This window comes from Psammomys obesus, unplaced genomic scaffold (assembly GCF_907164565.1).
Source record: "Psammomys obesus unplaced genomic scaffold, mPsaObe1.curated_primary_1811, whole genome shotgun sequence".
Taxonomy (NCBI): domain Eukaryota; kingdom Metazoa; phylum Chordata; class Mammalia; order Rodentia; family Muridae; genus Psammomys; species Psammomys obesus.
The window spans coordinates 10692373-10709468 of NW_026596057.1; the positions used below are offsets into that span (position 1 = coordinate 10692373).

The 17096-nt window shown below is 36.2% G+C and overlaps 1 protein-coding gene and 1 pseudogene across 2 annotated transcripts in view; one reads left to right on the forward strand and one right to left on the reverse strand.

Moving 5' to 3' along the window:
* Positions 1–17096, reverse strand: part of Cop1 (COP1 E3 ubiquitin ligase) — a 123345-nt gene that overhangs the window by 25445 nt on the left and 80804 nt on the right. For both annotated transcript variants that reach the window (XM_055624553.1, XM_055624552.1), the window contains exons 15-16: positions 11813–11929; positions 944–1061 (exon numbers count right to left, since the gene is read on the reverse strand). In XM_055624553.1, coding sequence (XP_055480528.1) covers positions 944–1061; positions 11813–11929 — 235 coding nt within the window. The remainder of the gene's footprint in view (positions 1–943; positions 1062–11812; positions 11930–17096) is intronic.
* On the forward strand, positions 7560–8045 carry LOC129689233 (microtubule-associated proteins 1A/1B light chain 3B-like; annotated as a pseudogene).

Below are 17096 nucleotides of genomic sequence, written 5' to 3' on the forward strand. Positions count from 1 at the left end.
GTTTAAGTCATTTACTGCCTATTATAGTTATCTGAAAGAGGGAATACTCTTTAGCTGCAACTTAATTTGTTTGTGAATTAATTACCAGCATAAATCACTTGGAAAGCTCAGTTATGAATATTTCTTATCCTCTTTTGTACCCGAACTGAAATCATCTTGCCAAATTGCCTAATTCTTATGTAGAGCAACTAGTGTGAAGGTAAAGGTAAGAAGCAAAATTCAAGACACTGGCATAAACAATCTTCTAAGAGAGACAAGGACAAAGTAAAAAAAGAAGAAAGCAAGAAACCACTAAGCTTGGGAAGAGACACTGTGTGTGTAAAGCCAGAATGGATATTTATTAGATTATGAGACGGATAAACAAAATGTGGAACTATCCATATTATCAGAAAAGTTCTGTAGTTTGACAATAGAGGTTACTTTGTATCACTGACATTTTATTACTTCAAAAAAACCAACTAACAAAGGACATTTGGAGGGTATAAGCAGACACACTTAAAAGTTCTCTTTAAAACAAATTTTACTGCAAAAATGGTATAGATTACTATAAAATCAACTCTTTAAAACCAAAAATCATTCTACTTCTACAATGAAAATAGACTTCTATACTAACACACTGGTTTGCTACAATCAAATAAATTAATTTTTTCTTTCTATTGCATCAGCCTCTTCAGGAGAAGCAGTAACAAGAAATCAAATTTGAAGTTCAAATGTTAATTCAATTACAAATATCACTGAAGAGTGCCTAAAAGAAAGTAATATTTTATTTTATTTACAAGTACCATAACAATGAACAATGCAGATAAGGGACATGGTATTTTATTGGAAGATATGCGTATCTGTTGTTATTTGAGGAAGCAATACAAGGTTATTCTTTGCAAAAACCTACAACATCCTTGATGAGACCGCGCTATCAAGCTCACCCTCCAAGGAGAATACTCACGCAGAGACAATTTCTTCACCACTCACAAACTTGGCATAAGAGACTGCTTTTCGATGTCCCTTGAATACCATTATTGGCTGTTTAGTGTTACGAAGATCGTAGTAGTGAACACAGTGATCTACAATAAAATGAAGAGTAAAAGTAGTAAATGAGGAAAAGGGAGACAAAACAACTGAAGGGGATTTGGTGTTTTCATCAGAGCAAAGCGGTGGCTGAGTAAGTGCGATCATCTTCACATAGAAACATTATTTTGAAGTCTTGTTTAAGAAAACTATCCTCACAAAGAGTTAAGGAATTCATAAGAGACATTGTATCATTTTGTTTCAGCCTAACAGAAGCAAACAGGCAATAGAAGCAAAAGAAAAACAAACAAACAAAAACAAAAAACTTTGTCCAGCAACCTCTCCCTAACTCCAAGCAACACATCACAAAAGAGAAGCCACTAGCTAAGGGGAAAAATAGAAGAAACTAGTTTGAGGTACCAGAACATGAAGATGGAATCCAGTGTCTGACAGGCCTAAGGTTGATTCTCTAAGCAGGTGCTCAAGAGATAAAGCTATGGGTAGAGCTGGCCTGGTATCAATGAACTGCCTCTACCATCTCCTCCCTAAGTCTATATAGCATAACGCTGACCAAGACCCCATCCCCGAAGGCTAAAGAAAAACCACACAACACTGCCAGACGACTGAATCCCAGAATCAGGTAGACCCTAAGAGATTTTTGTCTTCAGAAAACCACATTCTGAGCTTACCTTGGTGCAAGGCAGGAAGGGATCTGTGGCCACAGCAAAAAGAATTTGTATTCTGGCTAGCTTCATGTGTGGCTGTCTGGGCTGTTTAAGGCTCTAAGTATACCAGGGCAGCAGACAGGCCACAGCACCTACTTATGTTCTGTCTCTGTGCAGGTCTTAACAGACTGTGGACCCTAAGGATGATTCTATACTGAGGGATCTGTCTTCCTGAACCCAACACTTAGCAGAACATCAACAGTCGTTATCACTTCGGATTAAAGGACGTAGTTGACAACTCACTGCATAGGAACATAGGGTCTAGTTTGCGCATGAGCCCCATAGAGGAAAGAAATCAGTATCTTCCCAGAGGCTGTTGGCTGAGGAAAAGGCAGCTGGGCCTACCTTAGTCCCCAGGTAAAGGCTTATGTGATGAAACATACTTTCCAGGTACTCTTCCTGTTTTGTTGAGTAGCACATATGCAGGTAAGGGGGTAAAATCTCTGCTTTTAGGGATTCTCTATAGTACTAAAATAGCAGCACTGACTGCACACTCAGGAAAAATAATAGCTTACTTAGAGTATTTGCAAGGATAAGCACGATACCAGATTATAAATGCTTAGTCCTTTCATGTAAAGACATTATTGGATATGAATATATACCAAAACTACTCCTGGAACTATAACCTAACCTAGATGAATATAAGCTGTCAAAAAAGTGATGACAAACAATGGATAGATAGGATCCTCAGATAGAGAATCTTAAATAGCTGTATGCAGGCAATTAAGGGACACAGCAACCAAAATAGCAATAACAATTAAATATATAAATACATTCTACTTACATGAAGCTTTCTACACCTATAAAGCCAAGCATAGTTTAAAACTGAAGAAATATAAAGAAATCCCATGCAAATGTAATTAAAAAAAAAGAAAGCAGTAGTAATCACACTTAAGTAAGAGACTTAAATCAGCAAAAAGGGCAAGGGACCAAATCATAGGACAAGGAAATAATCCTTAGCATGAATGTACCAAATATTAGAGCACACAAATAAATAAGGAGAGCATGAGCTTTTCCTAGCCTGAGGAGATATTTCAGTACAGTAATAGGGGAATTTAAAGCCCCCTTTTAGTACTAAACAGACTGTCTGGACAGGAAATTTATAAACAGGAGAACTAAATTATACTCTGGACCAAATGGAACTAAAGACTCATCTACAGCATGTGCCCTCCATCACTAAGAAATATGGGTTCTTTTCAATAATACATGAAGGGTTCTCTAAGACAGGTAACATGACAGCTCATGAAAAACGTCTCAGTATACTCCAAAACACTGAATTATCCAGTATCATTTCCAACTGTAAGTTGAACAGAAATGGAAATCAGTAACTAAAATTTGGACATTATATATAATTACATTGTAAGTTCACAACTTATAAACACTCAATGGAGCAAAGAAATTTTAAAAAATTAAATTTCTAAAAACAAATACAAAGAAAAACACAACATGCTTACACTGATGGAATACAGCAGAAGCAGAAGAAAGAGGGAGTATATGGCAGTAAGTGTTCACACCAAAAAGCAGAGCAAGTGAGTACTGCTATTGTACAGGATCTGAGTTTGTTTCTCAGTATCACATGGCTTATGACCAGCTGTAACTCCAGGACCAGATCTGCTGCCCTCTTCTGGCCTCCATGGGCTCACATACATACAGCATATATTCACACAGATACATAAATAAAATCTAAATACACACACACACACACACACACACACACACACACACACACTACAAAGTGGGACTGACAAGAGGACTCACTTGGGGTAAAGGTACTTGCCACCAAGTCTGATAACCTGACATTGATTTCCAAAATTTTGGAGGTGGAGAGAATTGATTAGGGCAAGTAGTCCTCTGACTTGCACTTGTATGTCGCACATTGTGTAAGCACACACACACGTGTATGTGTGTGCACACAAACTAAGTAAAAATAAAAAGGGGACAGAAAAGGTCTCAGAAAACAGCCTATCACTGTACTTTAAAGAATTAGAAAAACAAACTAAAGAAATAATAAATATAAAAATACTAAGAACAAATGAAAGAAGTAGCAAAATATATGTAGAGAGATGATACATGAACCAAATTAAGTTTCTTTCCAACAAAGGTAAGGAAAGTCAGTAAGTCTTTGGTGAGACCAAAAATGAGAGAAGATTCAAAACAGGAAGGGGAAAAGAAATTATCAACACCACAAGAACAGACATCTACATATCAATGCAATATCCAAGTTCCTGAACACACAAATATTACCAAGATTGAATTATGAATAGGAATCCTAACGGGTCAATAATAAATAACAAAGGAAAATCAGTAATATAAGGTCTCCCATCAAAGAAAAGTCCAGATTCACTGCTGAATTCAACAAAATGTTTAAAGAATACTAGTTCCAAAAATATTATGAAGAAACTCTGCCAAACTAATTCCATGAGGTCAGCATTATTCTTACCCAAACCTGATAACAAAGATCAAAAACCTTAGGTCAATATCCCTGATAAGTAAGCATAGAACCATTATAAGCAAATCTAACAGCAACTTAAAAAGGTTAGTCACTGTCATTAGTCACCCAGAGATGGAAGGATGACTCCACATATACAGATGAATGAAACTGATACTCAACAGAAGAAAGGATAAAAATCTTGGTTGTTTCAACAAATGAAGATAAAAGTATCTGATGAAATTCAACAGGTCTTTACAGTAAAACTGAATAAAGAAGGCAGAGAAGAACCATACTTATATAACAAACCAACAGCAGGCACCACTAGGATCAGCAGAAGAGAATGCATTTATATACAGAATAGAATTCCCAGGGAAGTTGTATCCCCATCCCACCAAGATGGTGCAGAAGTCATAGTGGCAGGAGCTAGAGGGAGCTACTCACATAGCATCCATATCCAGTAACCCAAGAAAATACATATATGCTAATGTGTGCTTTCTCCACATGCACAACACAGGATCCTGTCTAGGGAATAGTCCTTCCCATAGTCAAGATGAGTCTCCTCAAATCAATTAATAAAATTAAGGTATTCTTACGCAGGCATGCCCAGAGACTCAGCTCCCAGGCTCCCAGGTGACTACCTATAGTAAAGAAAACTTCAAAGGAATAAGCGTTTGGTGGCATCCTCAGCTGGCAGCGTGCCTGCCTAATAAAACATAAAACCTAGGTTTCATTCCTAGGACAACATAAACTTGGTGTGGTAGCACATGCCTGGGGTTCCAGCACTTGGACAATAAAGCTTAGCAGAGTTCTCAGCCACACAGCAAGTTCAAAACTAGGCTGAGATACTAGATGCTGTCTAAAAAATATGAAAGAAGAGGTGGGAAAAAGGAAATGTAACCAAATTGTGACCAAACAACAACTTTAGGTAATTAAGTCTTAACACAAAAATTTGATGCAGGATCTCTTGTTACACTGCATATGCTAGGCTAGTTGGACTGTGAACCAGAATAAATCCTTCCCTCATTAAGTTGCTTTTGACAAGAAAGAGTATTTCATCATGACAGGAAACAAACAACTGAGGCCATTTCTACGTGGCTTACCCTCTTCCACTTATCTCCTGCACTTCACTGACACCCCGAACTACAATGGCTATTATAACCTCATTTTATCCACAGGGGCTATTTGTGTCACTTCCAATTTGGGGATACATGAATGAAGCTTCCTTGAGTGTCTTTTGTATAAAGATATATTCTGTTCGACTGATCTTTGTGCTTCTAATTCTTATATCACAGTGTCTTATTAATTCACTTTATCTCCATACTAGACTCAAGAGAGGGAGGGATGTGAACCTTTTTTTTTCCCTAAAAACTGACTTTTACTGCAAACTTACGGATCAAATTATATAATGTCTATAAAAACTCTTATTCTTCTCTGTGAACTTGTGATAAACATATGAAGATCAGTCTACAGAGAATTAACACCTCTGGCATATTAAGTACCACATATCACAATCACAGTTCATAAATATAGCATAACTTTCCATTGTTTAAGGCTTCTTTATTAGTTTCTTTAGTGTTGCTGTGATAATAAGCCCTAACCAAAAGCAGAGCTTGGATGTTGTAAATCCACAATTTTTCTTGAGCTATTTTTAGCCTCCTTAATAGCCAATCACTGCTCACTTGTGTCTGATCTAACAAACCTACAACTATCAAGGCATAATACTTTGGAACATATTAACCTAACAGACCACTGGATCCCAGCAATCCCAAAATGCCAGCAAATAGCAGCTGAACCCAACAACAGGTATTTTCTTGATTGTAACTCTCTGCATGATGTGATGTTTCTACCAATTTAGTTGAAAAAATGCTTTAATTTGTTTTTTTCTTTTGTTCTCTGTTTATAAATATTTCACAAAACTGTAATTATATAGGGACATGGTATTTGGGGCAAACTCAATCTCTGTGCAAGGGACAAGGTAACTCATGCTGGGCTTCAGAATATACATTCTCTTTTCCCTTTGTTTTCTGTTATTTCAATTTAAAAAGATATTTTGACTAGGTATCTAATTCTGGGATTATATACTTTTCTTATCTTTTAAATACTTTAGAAATGTGATGGCTCTGCTGATTTCTTGTTCTCATGTATTTGCTGTCTCTAAGTCAGGTATTAATTTTTACCTTTTCTGGACTTATCTTTTTGTCATTCTCAAAATTTTTGATTTCAATAGTAAGCATTATACCAAACTATAAATGAATGATGCTGACCATATGGTAAATGGTTTCCTATTTTCTGTTATGCGCCTAGACAACATTATACTTTATCTTTTAGGTAATTAAACAACCCAAAAAAGGCATTCACAATTTGTTATAATATGTTTATCATACAATCCTATACAGATAAAAATCCCAAGAAAAACAATAAAACTACAATTATGAAAATTAGAATGGATACATATCAAACTGATTTATGAAATTTAGTTGCATTTCTATATCTTACCAGAACAAACATTCAAACAAAAAAGTTACATTTACAAGAGAACTAAAAGAGGATTTACACATTGAAAACCATAGAATACTAAGAAGATAATAAACAGCAAATACTTGAAAGAAAAGTAACAACAGAAGAGAAATCCAGTTTGTGGCTATGGTTGCAATAGTAATGAAATCAGGCTTTACTGGAAAAACTCTATCTACTGTGTTCAAGCCAAGACAGAGAAAGACAAACACAATTGTGAATGAAAAACTAAATAAGCATAACTCATGATGTCAACAGAATAAACCAAGATCTAGTGAATTGATTCTGAAAGGTACTAGATAAAATATTGAAGCAAAAATTAGTAAAATTAAATTATTTGATTTCAGTAGACAACTTTACAAGAACTGATGTTCTAATAACAAGAAAAGCCCACTCAACTAAGTGAAATGGACAGGTTATATAAACTAGTAAACACAACATTGTCCTGATTTTGTACTGAGGTTGAGACAACAATGAATCACAGCAAAAGAAGCACAACTAACATTTTTTGGCTGATATAAGTTCAAAAACCACAAAAAGCTTCTATATTTACTAAGAAAAATAAAAATAACGTCTAGTGGCAAGGCAAACAGCAAAAGTTTCTGTCCAGAATTTTAATAAGTAGCTCAATAGAGAATGGAACTATAATACTGTTTAAAATCACAAAAAATCTTTATATAAAACAGAAAGTTGACCAGAAAAATTCCAGACCCTACATGATACAAACTATAAAATTTTACTTAAGAAAACAATCCAAATTAAAATAAATACATTGCATGGCATTATATGAGGAAACATACCAATAATAATGCTCCCAGAACTATTGAATATTATAAATTCTAACTAAATATTTTTTATAATATATTACGCTGATCTGGAAGAATATGAACATTAAGGCTTACATGAAAAAGCAAACAAGAAAATTAGTTAGGAAAAACAAGGAGGGCTGCGGCCTGAGGAGACACAGGCAAGTGGCCGATGCGGAAGTTAGATCCTCGCACCCAGACTCCTGGTCATAAGCTCCAAGCAGCGCTGGAGCTTCAAACAAAAAGTGGAAGATGCCTGGCTGGTCCACGAGCAGCACCCCACCAAGATCTCAGTGATAACAGAACAATACAAGGGTGAGAAGCAGCTGCCCTTCCTGGACAAACCATGTTCCTTGTACCAAATCACGTGAACACAAGCAAGCTCATCAATATAATTAGAAGGCGCTTACAGCTCAATACCAATCAAGCCTTCTTCCTCCTGGTAAATGATGGGAGTGTGTCCACGCCCATCTCTAAAGTATACGATTGAGAAAGATAAAGGTGGGATTCCTGAACATGGTATATGTCTCCCTGGAGACATTCAGGACAGCACTGGCTGTGTAAGACTAGAACAATGCCTAATGCGCTTACCAAGAAAAAAAGGGACATTACCAGCAGAAGCTGGTCAGCTCACTACTCACAAATCAGAACGTAGGTGCCCCCCTAGGGTGTTAGGAACTGTTTATCAGCCAGAAAATGAGCTCCATGCAAGCATATTCAGCTTGGAAAATTATCTAAACTAGGCTAGCTCGTGTTCACACTTTAGAAGTTTAAAAATAAAATACTTTGTATCCAAAGAAAAAAGAAAAACAGTGAGAATTTATACCAGAGAAAAATATTTGAAGATGTATATATCTAGCACATACATATTAAGCCTCAATATAAGAATCTACTTGTAAGTAATAGCCAAAAGTTAGAGATAACTTGGGAGAGAAGTTAGCCAATTTGTTCAGATTACATTTCCTGTTAATACAAAAAGAGTAAATAGGCTTTTGTAGTATGACCTAATAATCGTTTGGATTTCCTCAGTATCTGTAGTTATGTCCCCATTTTCATTTCTGATTTTGCTGATCTGGATAGTTTCTCTCTGCTTTTTAGTTAGTTTGGCTAAGGGTTTGTCTATCTTGTTGATTTTCTCAAAGAACCAGCTTTTTGTTTCATTGATTCTTTGAATAGTTTTATTTGTTTCTAATTGATTGATTTCAGCCCTTAGTTTGATTATTTCCAGCCGTCTGCTCCTCTTGGGTGTATCTGCTTCTTTTTTTTCTAGGTTTTTCAGTTGGGCCATTAAGTTGTTTGTATGTGATGTTACAGATTTCTTCTTGCAGGAACTTAGTGCTATAAATTTTCCCCTGCGCACTGCTTTCAATGTGTCCCATAAATTTGGGTATGTTGTGCTTTCATTTTCATTGAATTCTAGGAAGTCTTTAATTTCTTTCTTTATTTCTTCCTTAACCCAGCTGTCATTGAGTAGTAAGTTGTTCAGTTTCCATGTGCGTGTCGGCTTTTTGTTGTTTCTGTTGCAAATCAAAACGACCCTGAGATTTTACCTTACGCCCATCAGAATGGCCAAGATCAAAAACTCAAGTGATAGCACATGCTGGAGAGGTTGTGGAGAAAAGGGAACCCTCCTCCATTGCTGGTGGGAATGTAAACTGGTACAACCACTTTGGAAGTCAATCTGGCGCTTTCTCAGACAACTAGGAGTAGTGCTACCTCAAGACCCAGCTATACCATTCCTAGGTATATACCCAAAATTTGCTCAAGTACACAACAAGGACATTTGTTCAACCATGTTTGTAGCAGCTTTATTTGTAATAGCCAGAACTTGGAAACAACCCAGATGTCCATCAACGGAGGAATGGATACAGAAATTGTGGTATTTTTACACAATGGAATACTACTCAGCAATCAAAAAGGAGGAAATCATGAAATTTGCAGGCAAGTGGTGGGATCTAGAAAAGATCATTCTGAGTGAAGTATCCCAGAAGGAGAAAGACAAACTTGGTATATACTCGATTATATAGACCTACAAGATATGATAAACATAATGAAATCTACACACCTAAAGAAGATAATCAAGAAAAGTGGACACAGGCGAAGATGATCAATCATCATTTAGAAAGACAAATGGGATGTGCATTGAACGTATGACAGGAGTCTACCACAAAAGGCATCTGAAAGACTCTACCTAGCAGTGTTTCAAAGCAGACACTAAGACTCATAACCAAACCCTCAGCAGAGTGCAGGGAATCATATGAAAGAAGGGTAGAGTTAGTATGATATGGAAAGGATAGGAGCTCTACAAGGACCAAATATATCCGGGCACAGGGTCTTTTCTGAGACTGACACTCAACCAAGGACCATCTATGGATATACCCTAGAACTTCTGCTCGGATGTGGCCCGTGGTAGCTCAGTAACCAAGCAGTTTTCCAAAGTGAGGGGAACAAGGACCATTTCTAACAGGATCTCTTTGGACCCCCCCACCCCCCAGGGGAGGAGCAGTCCTGTTAGGCCACAGAGGAGGACTTTGCAGCCAGCCCTGAAGATACCTGATAAAACAGGGTCAAATGAAATCAGTGAACTTGGAAAGGGGCAGGGAGGAGACCAGGGAGGGAGTGTGGGGTTGGGGAGGGAATGAGGGAGCGGGATACAGCTGGGACACAGAGTTAACAAAATGTAACTAAAAAGAAAAATAAAATTTAAAAAAAAGGAAAAAAAAAGAGTAAATAAGAAGGGAAGTGAGAGGTATATGAAAACAGTAGCAGTACTAATGATAAGGTTGAAATGTTTTCCTTTTTAAATGTTACTGTGCTCAGTAGATGATGTCAACCCTTCTTTTCAGAAAAACAAAAAACAACCTATTATTAGGAAAAAAATATCAAGGAACTTTCACATGTTAAATAAATATCATCCTGAGTGAGCTATCCCAGAAGCAGAAAGATGCACATGGTATATACTCACTCATATAGACATATAATATAGGATGAATCTACTAAAATCTGTACATCTAAAGAAACTAATCAAGAGGGAGGACTCTTGCTAAAATGCTCAATTCCTATCCAGAAAGGCAAAGAGGATGGACATCAGAAGCAGGAGAAAAGAGGGAACAAATCAGGAGCCTGACACAGAGGCCCTCTGAAAAGCTCTGCCCTGCAGACTATCAAAGTAGATGCTGAGACTTAAGGGCAACCTTTGGGCAGGGTACAGAGAATCTCAGGAAAGAAGTGGGAAACAGTAAGATCTGGAGAGGACAGGAACTCCACAAGGAGAGTAACAGAACCACAAAATCTGAGCACAGGGGTCTTTCCTGAGACTGTTATTCCAACCAAGAACTATGCATGGAGATAACCTAAGACCCCTGCACAGATGTAGCCCATGGCAGTTCAGTATCTAAGTGGGTTCCACTGTAATAGGAACAGGGACTGTCTCTGAGATGAACTGATTGGCTTGCTCTTTAATTACCTCCCCCTGAGGGGGGAACAGCCTTACCAGGCCACAGAAGAAGACAATGCAGCCACTCCTGATGAGACCTAACTGACTAGGATCAGAAGGAAGGAAAAGAAGTCCTCCCCTATCAGTGGACTTGGGGAGGGGCATGCATGCAGAGGGTGGAGGAAGGGAGGGATTGGGACGGGAGGAGGGAGAGAACCACAGGGGGGATACAAAGTGAATAAAGTGTAATTAATAAAGAAAAAAAATTATAGGTATTTACTTTTTAAATAAGTTTTCAAGAGAGAAAAAGACAAAAACAAAAAAATTAAGAGCAGTGGAAGCATATAACTTATTCTGCTGCTCAGGGCTCTCTTGCAATGAAAACTACTACTAGTTTTATGACAGTACAGTGTAAAATAGGACTGCAAAAACTTTAAATAATTCACTGCTATGACTAGAATATCTATCTTTAGAAAGAAAATAATACATTAGCATGTACTCCATGATAAATGATTGGCATGTTCATTCTACCAAGGTGTTTTATGCATAGCAAGAAATGAATAAAGTCAAAGGAATTAAAAGTCTTTAAAAAATTCCCAATCCTTTACAGTACAGCTGTTTAATAAACACTATTGTGTTAGTCTGTTAAAAAAAAAAAAGCACATAACATTTAGTAGACAAACAACAAAAATCAACAAGCCCATCTTTTTGTATTAAATATAGGTGACAGAATAACACAATTGGGTATAACAATAATAAGAATGATATACATCTCAGTTTATCAAAACAATGAAAGGAAAATTTAAGATTACAAAGGTAGTTACTTTATTTTCAAATGCACTTCTAGGTATGATAATAAAAATCAAGAGAAGGTAAATATACTTTTATTTCTTACCTGCACAGCCAAAAGCCAAATGGTATCTGGAGGAGGGGCTGAATTTCACACAGCACACATTAGCCTTTGCCTCGATGCTCGCCACTGAATTGTCTAAATTGGTAGACCAGAGCTTCACTAAGGAAATGGTGATAAAATAAAAAGAAAATACACTAAGTAAATGTTTTTGTAACTTGCCAAGTGTTACTCATACATCATTGGGCTAATATAAAGCATTTTATTAGGAACAAAATAACTAAGCTGAATGATAACGTAACAGAACAGTTCTTGAATGTGAGAGTTTACTTTCAATACTAAAATGAGGTAAGAGCAGTGATTTCACAAAGATATGTAACAGGGACCTATAAGATAAAGGTACAAAAGAGCATTCTAGAGCTAGATGGTGGGTCCATTACAGATGTATTAATCTTAATATTCTATAGTGCAGGTAACAGCATACATTCTGATAAAAATCACACATTTTCACATGTATGAGATATGTTAAGATAAAAGCATCTCTTAAAACACTTCAAAACTCCCAATTTGGATAGATCTGAGCTGCTCTCAACCCTTGTCAAAGAATCAACTTCTTTACATTGGAAAGTAGTCAACAGAGAGATGCATAGAGGTCAAACACTGAGATGACAATCAGTGCATAGCATCAAATGGGACATTTCTTTTAACCACCCAACATCCACACCAAGACCAAGACTTAGGGAACATCTTGGAAGATGAAAAAAACATAAGAGCCAAAAGATGGAAAGGAGTGTTGTGATATGCTGACTTCTTATCATGGCATGGTCTCACAATCATGTTGTTACCTGTGCAAAACCCATGTCAGATTGAACTAGACAAAATTCTGGCACAGATGAGATTGATAATCTCCAGTCCTACCCATTCTGAGGAGCAACTGGAAGTGGATTGTTATAGAAAGGGGAGGAACCTTTTGTTTTATTTTGTTTTCAAGACAGGTTTTCTCTGTGTAGCCTTAGATGTCCTGGACTTGCTTTGTACCCCAGGCTGGCCTTTAACCCACAGAAATCTGCCTCCTTGAGTGCTGGGATTTCAGGCTTGTGCCACTGCATCTGGCTGGAAGAATAATTCTTTATTGGCAATGGCAGGTCTTCCATGCTCCAGTGCATGGCTTCATATCTATCAACATCAACGCAGGTCTAACTAGACTTAACAAAAAATCAGGGGAGGTGGTGGCACACACATTTAACCCCGTGTATGGGAGGCAGAGGCAGGCGGGTCTCTGTGACTTTTGTCTCAAAAACAAAACAAAAATGCACTACCACCACCAAAACCAAACCAAACCAAACCAAAAAACATCCCACCCCCCAAAAAAACAAAAAAAAAGGGCATATGATGGTAGATGGAAGGGAAAAATGGGAGAGTAGATATATCCTTTATGTATATGAATAAACCTTTTAAAATTAAGAAAAATTAAAGATACTTACAAGTATTAGTTTTCAATAGATAATTTTGTGATTATTTAAAAATTTAAAATTAAAAATTTTAGCACTGTGGTTTAAATAGACATAAAAACATGAAAAACCCATGGCTATATTTTAAAGTTATAGTCTATTCTAGTGAAATATACTAGAATTTATGATTAATTTGTAATCAAACTATAGCAGATATGATCCAAAGAACGTTGAGCTGTTATTTTACGAAAGTATGAGAGCAAACATGTTTTTAAACAATGAAAATATGAGAGCAAATATAATACACAAGACAGAATTTTAGGACACAAGTTGCCATCCTGGCTGAACATAGAATAAATAACAAGCATTAAAAATGTGTGAGGCCAGGCGCACGCCTGTAATCCTAGCATCTGCGGAAACAGAGGCAGTTGGATCTCTGTGGGTTCAAAGCCAGTCTGGTCTACAAACAAATTCCGAAACAGCCAAGGCTACACAGAGAACTGTTTTGAAGAAGAAAAAAAGTGTATGTATGTTTTAGTACCTATTTTTATTCATCTTTTAATGTTTTATTGTCTAATCCAGGACCAATTCTCAGATGGTAGTCACATAATAGTGATTTCGTTCTGTATATTTCAAAGACTAGAAGGGATTCTGAATATTTTCACCATAATGAACTAGTAAATATATGGAGGTAAGATAAGATGTCCTGAGCTAAATACTACACAATATGCATGTTTTCAAGCACCACATGGTACACTGTATATAAAGTACCACATGGTACACTGTATGTATGTATGTGTATATATAATTTTTATGCTTTTATGAATAAGGTAAAGAAGGACCACACTTTCAGATCACACTAAAAGTGAACTTTGGGGGAGTTACACTCTAGGAAGCCAACAAATACATATGGAGCAATTGCTGTAATTCCACAATCTCACTACTCACTAAAATCCTTTATAAAAAAGTGTTACATATCAGTGCTAGTAGCAAATATACGGAAGCACAGAACTGACCCTGTACTAACAGAATGATAAGTAAAATTAAAAGTGCAGCAGATTGTAAAATGCCATAATTATTAACATTACTATAACATATAGGTATATACAAATTATTAACATCATTCAGGTAAGTCATAGTAATAATCACCATGATTATAATTTTCATTATGCAAGATACTTAAAAAATTCAGTAACTGCCTAAGCTATAAATATAAATGAAATTTAAAATATCGTAAAGATCAACTTAGGGCTGATGAGATGGCTCAGGTTAGGAGCACTAGTCATTCTTCCATAGGACCCAGGTTCATTTCCCGGCACCAACATGGTAGCAGGGGATCTAAAACTCTCTTCTGGTACTGTGTGCATGTGGTGCACTTTCACACAGGCAAAATATCAACAGACAGAAAGTAAAAGCCTTTAAAATTAGTAAGTGTCAAAATCAACTTGACTGTAGATACAACCTAGAAACAGAACTACAATATTTGCAGAATGTCTGTTATGTGAAGAGGTATGTCAATTGAACTGTGCCTCTCTAAATGATACATGGGCTCCTAACCTGGTATTTGTGAATGTTGCTGTCTTTGGAAATAGGGCATTTAGTACTGTAGTCAAGAAGAGGCCCGACTGACTTAGGATGTAGACTGGCAGACAGAGATACAAAGAGAGGAAGGCCACATGTAGAAAGCAAAAATGAAGCAATACAGCTATAAGAAATCCAAGGCAAACAACCACCAGGCTACAAAGCCAGCAGTAAATTATTCTTCCCAGAGACTTTAGAAGGAACAAAGCCCTTTACTTCAGATTTTGTTATATCAGACATTTTAGTATCTTTACTTCAGATTTGTTGTTTCAGGTCTAATGAGCAAATTAAGCAAGTCTTTTTGTGGTATACTTTCTATGGCAGCATTTGAAAACTAAAGCAAAAGAAAAAATGAAAAAAGTAAAGAAATCAACTCAATATTTTAAGAGATAATCACAAACAGAAAGCCAGTATAATCTTCTGGAGAAAATAAGAAATTAACAAGTGTAGAAGAAACTCACTTACATCAATCAGATGGTTCTCAAGATACAAGATAGTATGTAAATCATTAAGGACACAAAGCTACATTCATAAAAGAGTGTTAGTAAATATTTCACTTAATTTAAAAATTTTCTTCTTCAGCATTTATTGATCAAAATTCCCTTTGAAGGGCAAACATATTAAAAGACAGCATCAAACACTCTAGCCTGTCCACTTGGCAGAGATACAGATTAACACGTTTTTTAACCCGTAATCAGAGAAGCTTCTATAGCCATAGATGTAATTAACAGAGACCTACAACTAGTCAAGCTGCAGAAAACAAAGCCATCATCAGAATACTCAGCCAGAAATGGAACATATATACTGTATTCGTTCCTCGAAAGGCTTAAAGAAGAGGGGGTAGAAAGACTGTAAGAGCCAGAAAGGGTGAATGAATACTAGAAAACAGGGTCTCCCATACACACCCAGGAAGCTGCACATATGAACTCACAATAGTTATGACCGTATGCACAAGCCCTGTACAATAGCAGCATGGAGAGGGAGATGGACTGATGTCCTACCGCTAAAGTATGAGCTACTGGCAATCAATAACTGCTAAGAGTGAAGGTTTTCTTTACTGTAAGTGCGGCCATTGGTAGGTACACTAAGCTCCTGCAGAAGGTCAAATCCACGATATGTAGGCAGCCCAAACTGAGACAATGTGAAAAAAGAAAAAGAGGATATAAAGTTGGATGGGTGAGGAAGTGGAGGTATATCTGGAAGAAGAGAAGGGAGTGAATATAGCTAAAATTCATTGTATGAAATTCTCAAAGAAGTAATAAAGTAAAGTAGTAAAGTAATAAAAATTAATTTTAAAAAGACAGTATCTTCCTCAAGATAAAAATCCAAAGAAATTAAGTCAAAGAAAACATGCTGTACATATGCCCTCCGTTGCTTCTATTAAAGATCTTAAAAATGACGGCTTGGAAAATCATATAGCAGTGAAAGAGAACAAAAATAATCTCATTATGAAATTTATCTAGTCGGCATTAGAAAATAAATCAGTTATGTAACATTAAGTATCCTATACAAGTTTTATTTCTTTAATGTCACTAGGTAAAGGGATGGGTTTTCTTTAGTATCATCTGATTCTTCAGCTCAGCTGAAAATAAATTTTTTAAAATGCAATTACCCTAAAGAATGAAGGTTATTATCCATTAATCTGTAATATGAGTTAACCATTTTCTTAATTTGTTTTTCAAATGGTATTTAAAAAATATAACCCAATGCTCTTTGTATTTATAAAACAAAAAATACTCATGAATAAAATTGACAGTGCTGTCTACCAAAACTAAAACAAAACCTAAGATCTCATAAGAGATACTGGAATTATTCTGAGAATAATCCAGATTTTGTGATTAGAAGAAGCTCACGTTCTTGATTTCTATTTTTCACAGCTGGATTTGCTCTGCAGCCGTAGAGGGAAGTGTCTACAGCAGACACTTCATTGTCACTCTTACAATATATCTGAACCTTCATAGAAAAGGAAATTAATGACAAAGTATTGTCAAACTAAGGGGATCACAGATGAGGGCCAAAAGGTCCCATGTAATTCACAGATGGGTAATATCTTTTTATAGAGCATAATATAAAAATTTACTTTGAAGAACAAACAAAATCTAGGAAAGATTTTAGAAAAACTGAGCTAGACAAAGGAGACAGTGAACTAAGAGATAAAGTAGGAATCACCCAATCTGAATAAAAATACCAACAAGAAAGAAAATGTTGTGCAAAGTTCATAAAACAAAACAAAACAAAACAAAACAGAAAAGTAGAATATTAATAGCAATATAACTCTAAAGAAAAGATTTCTGATT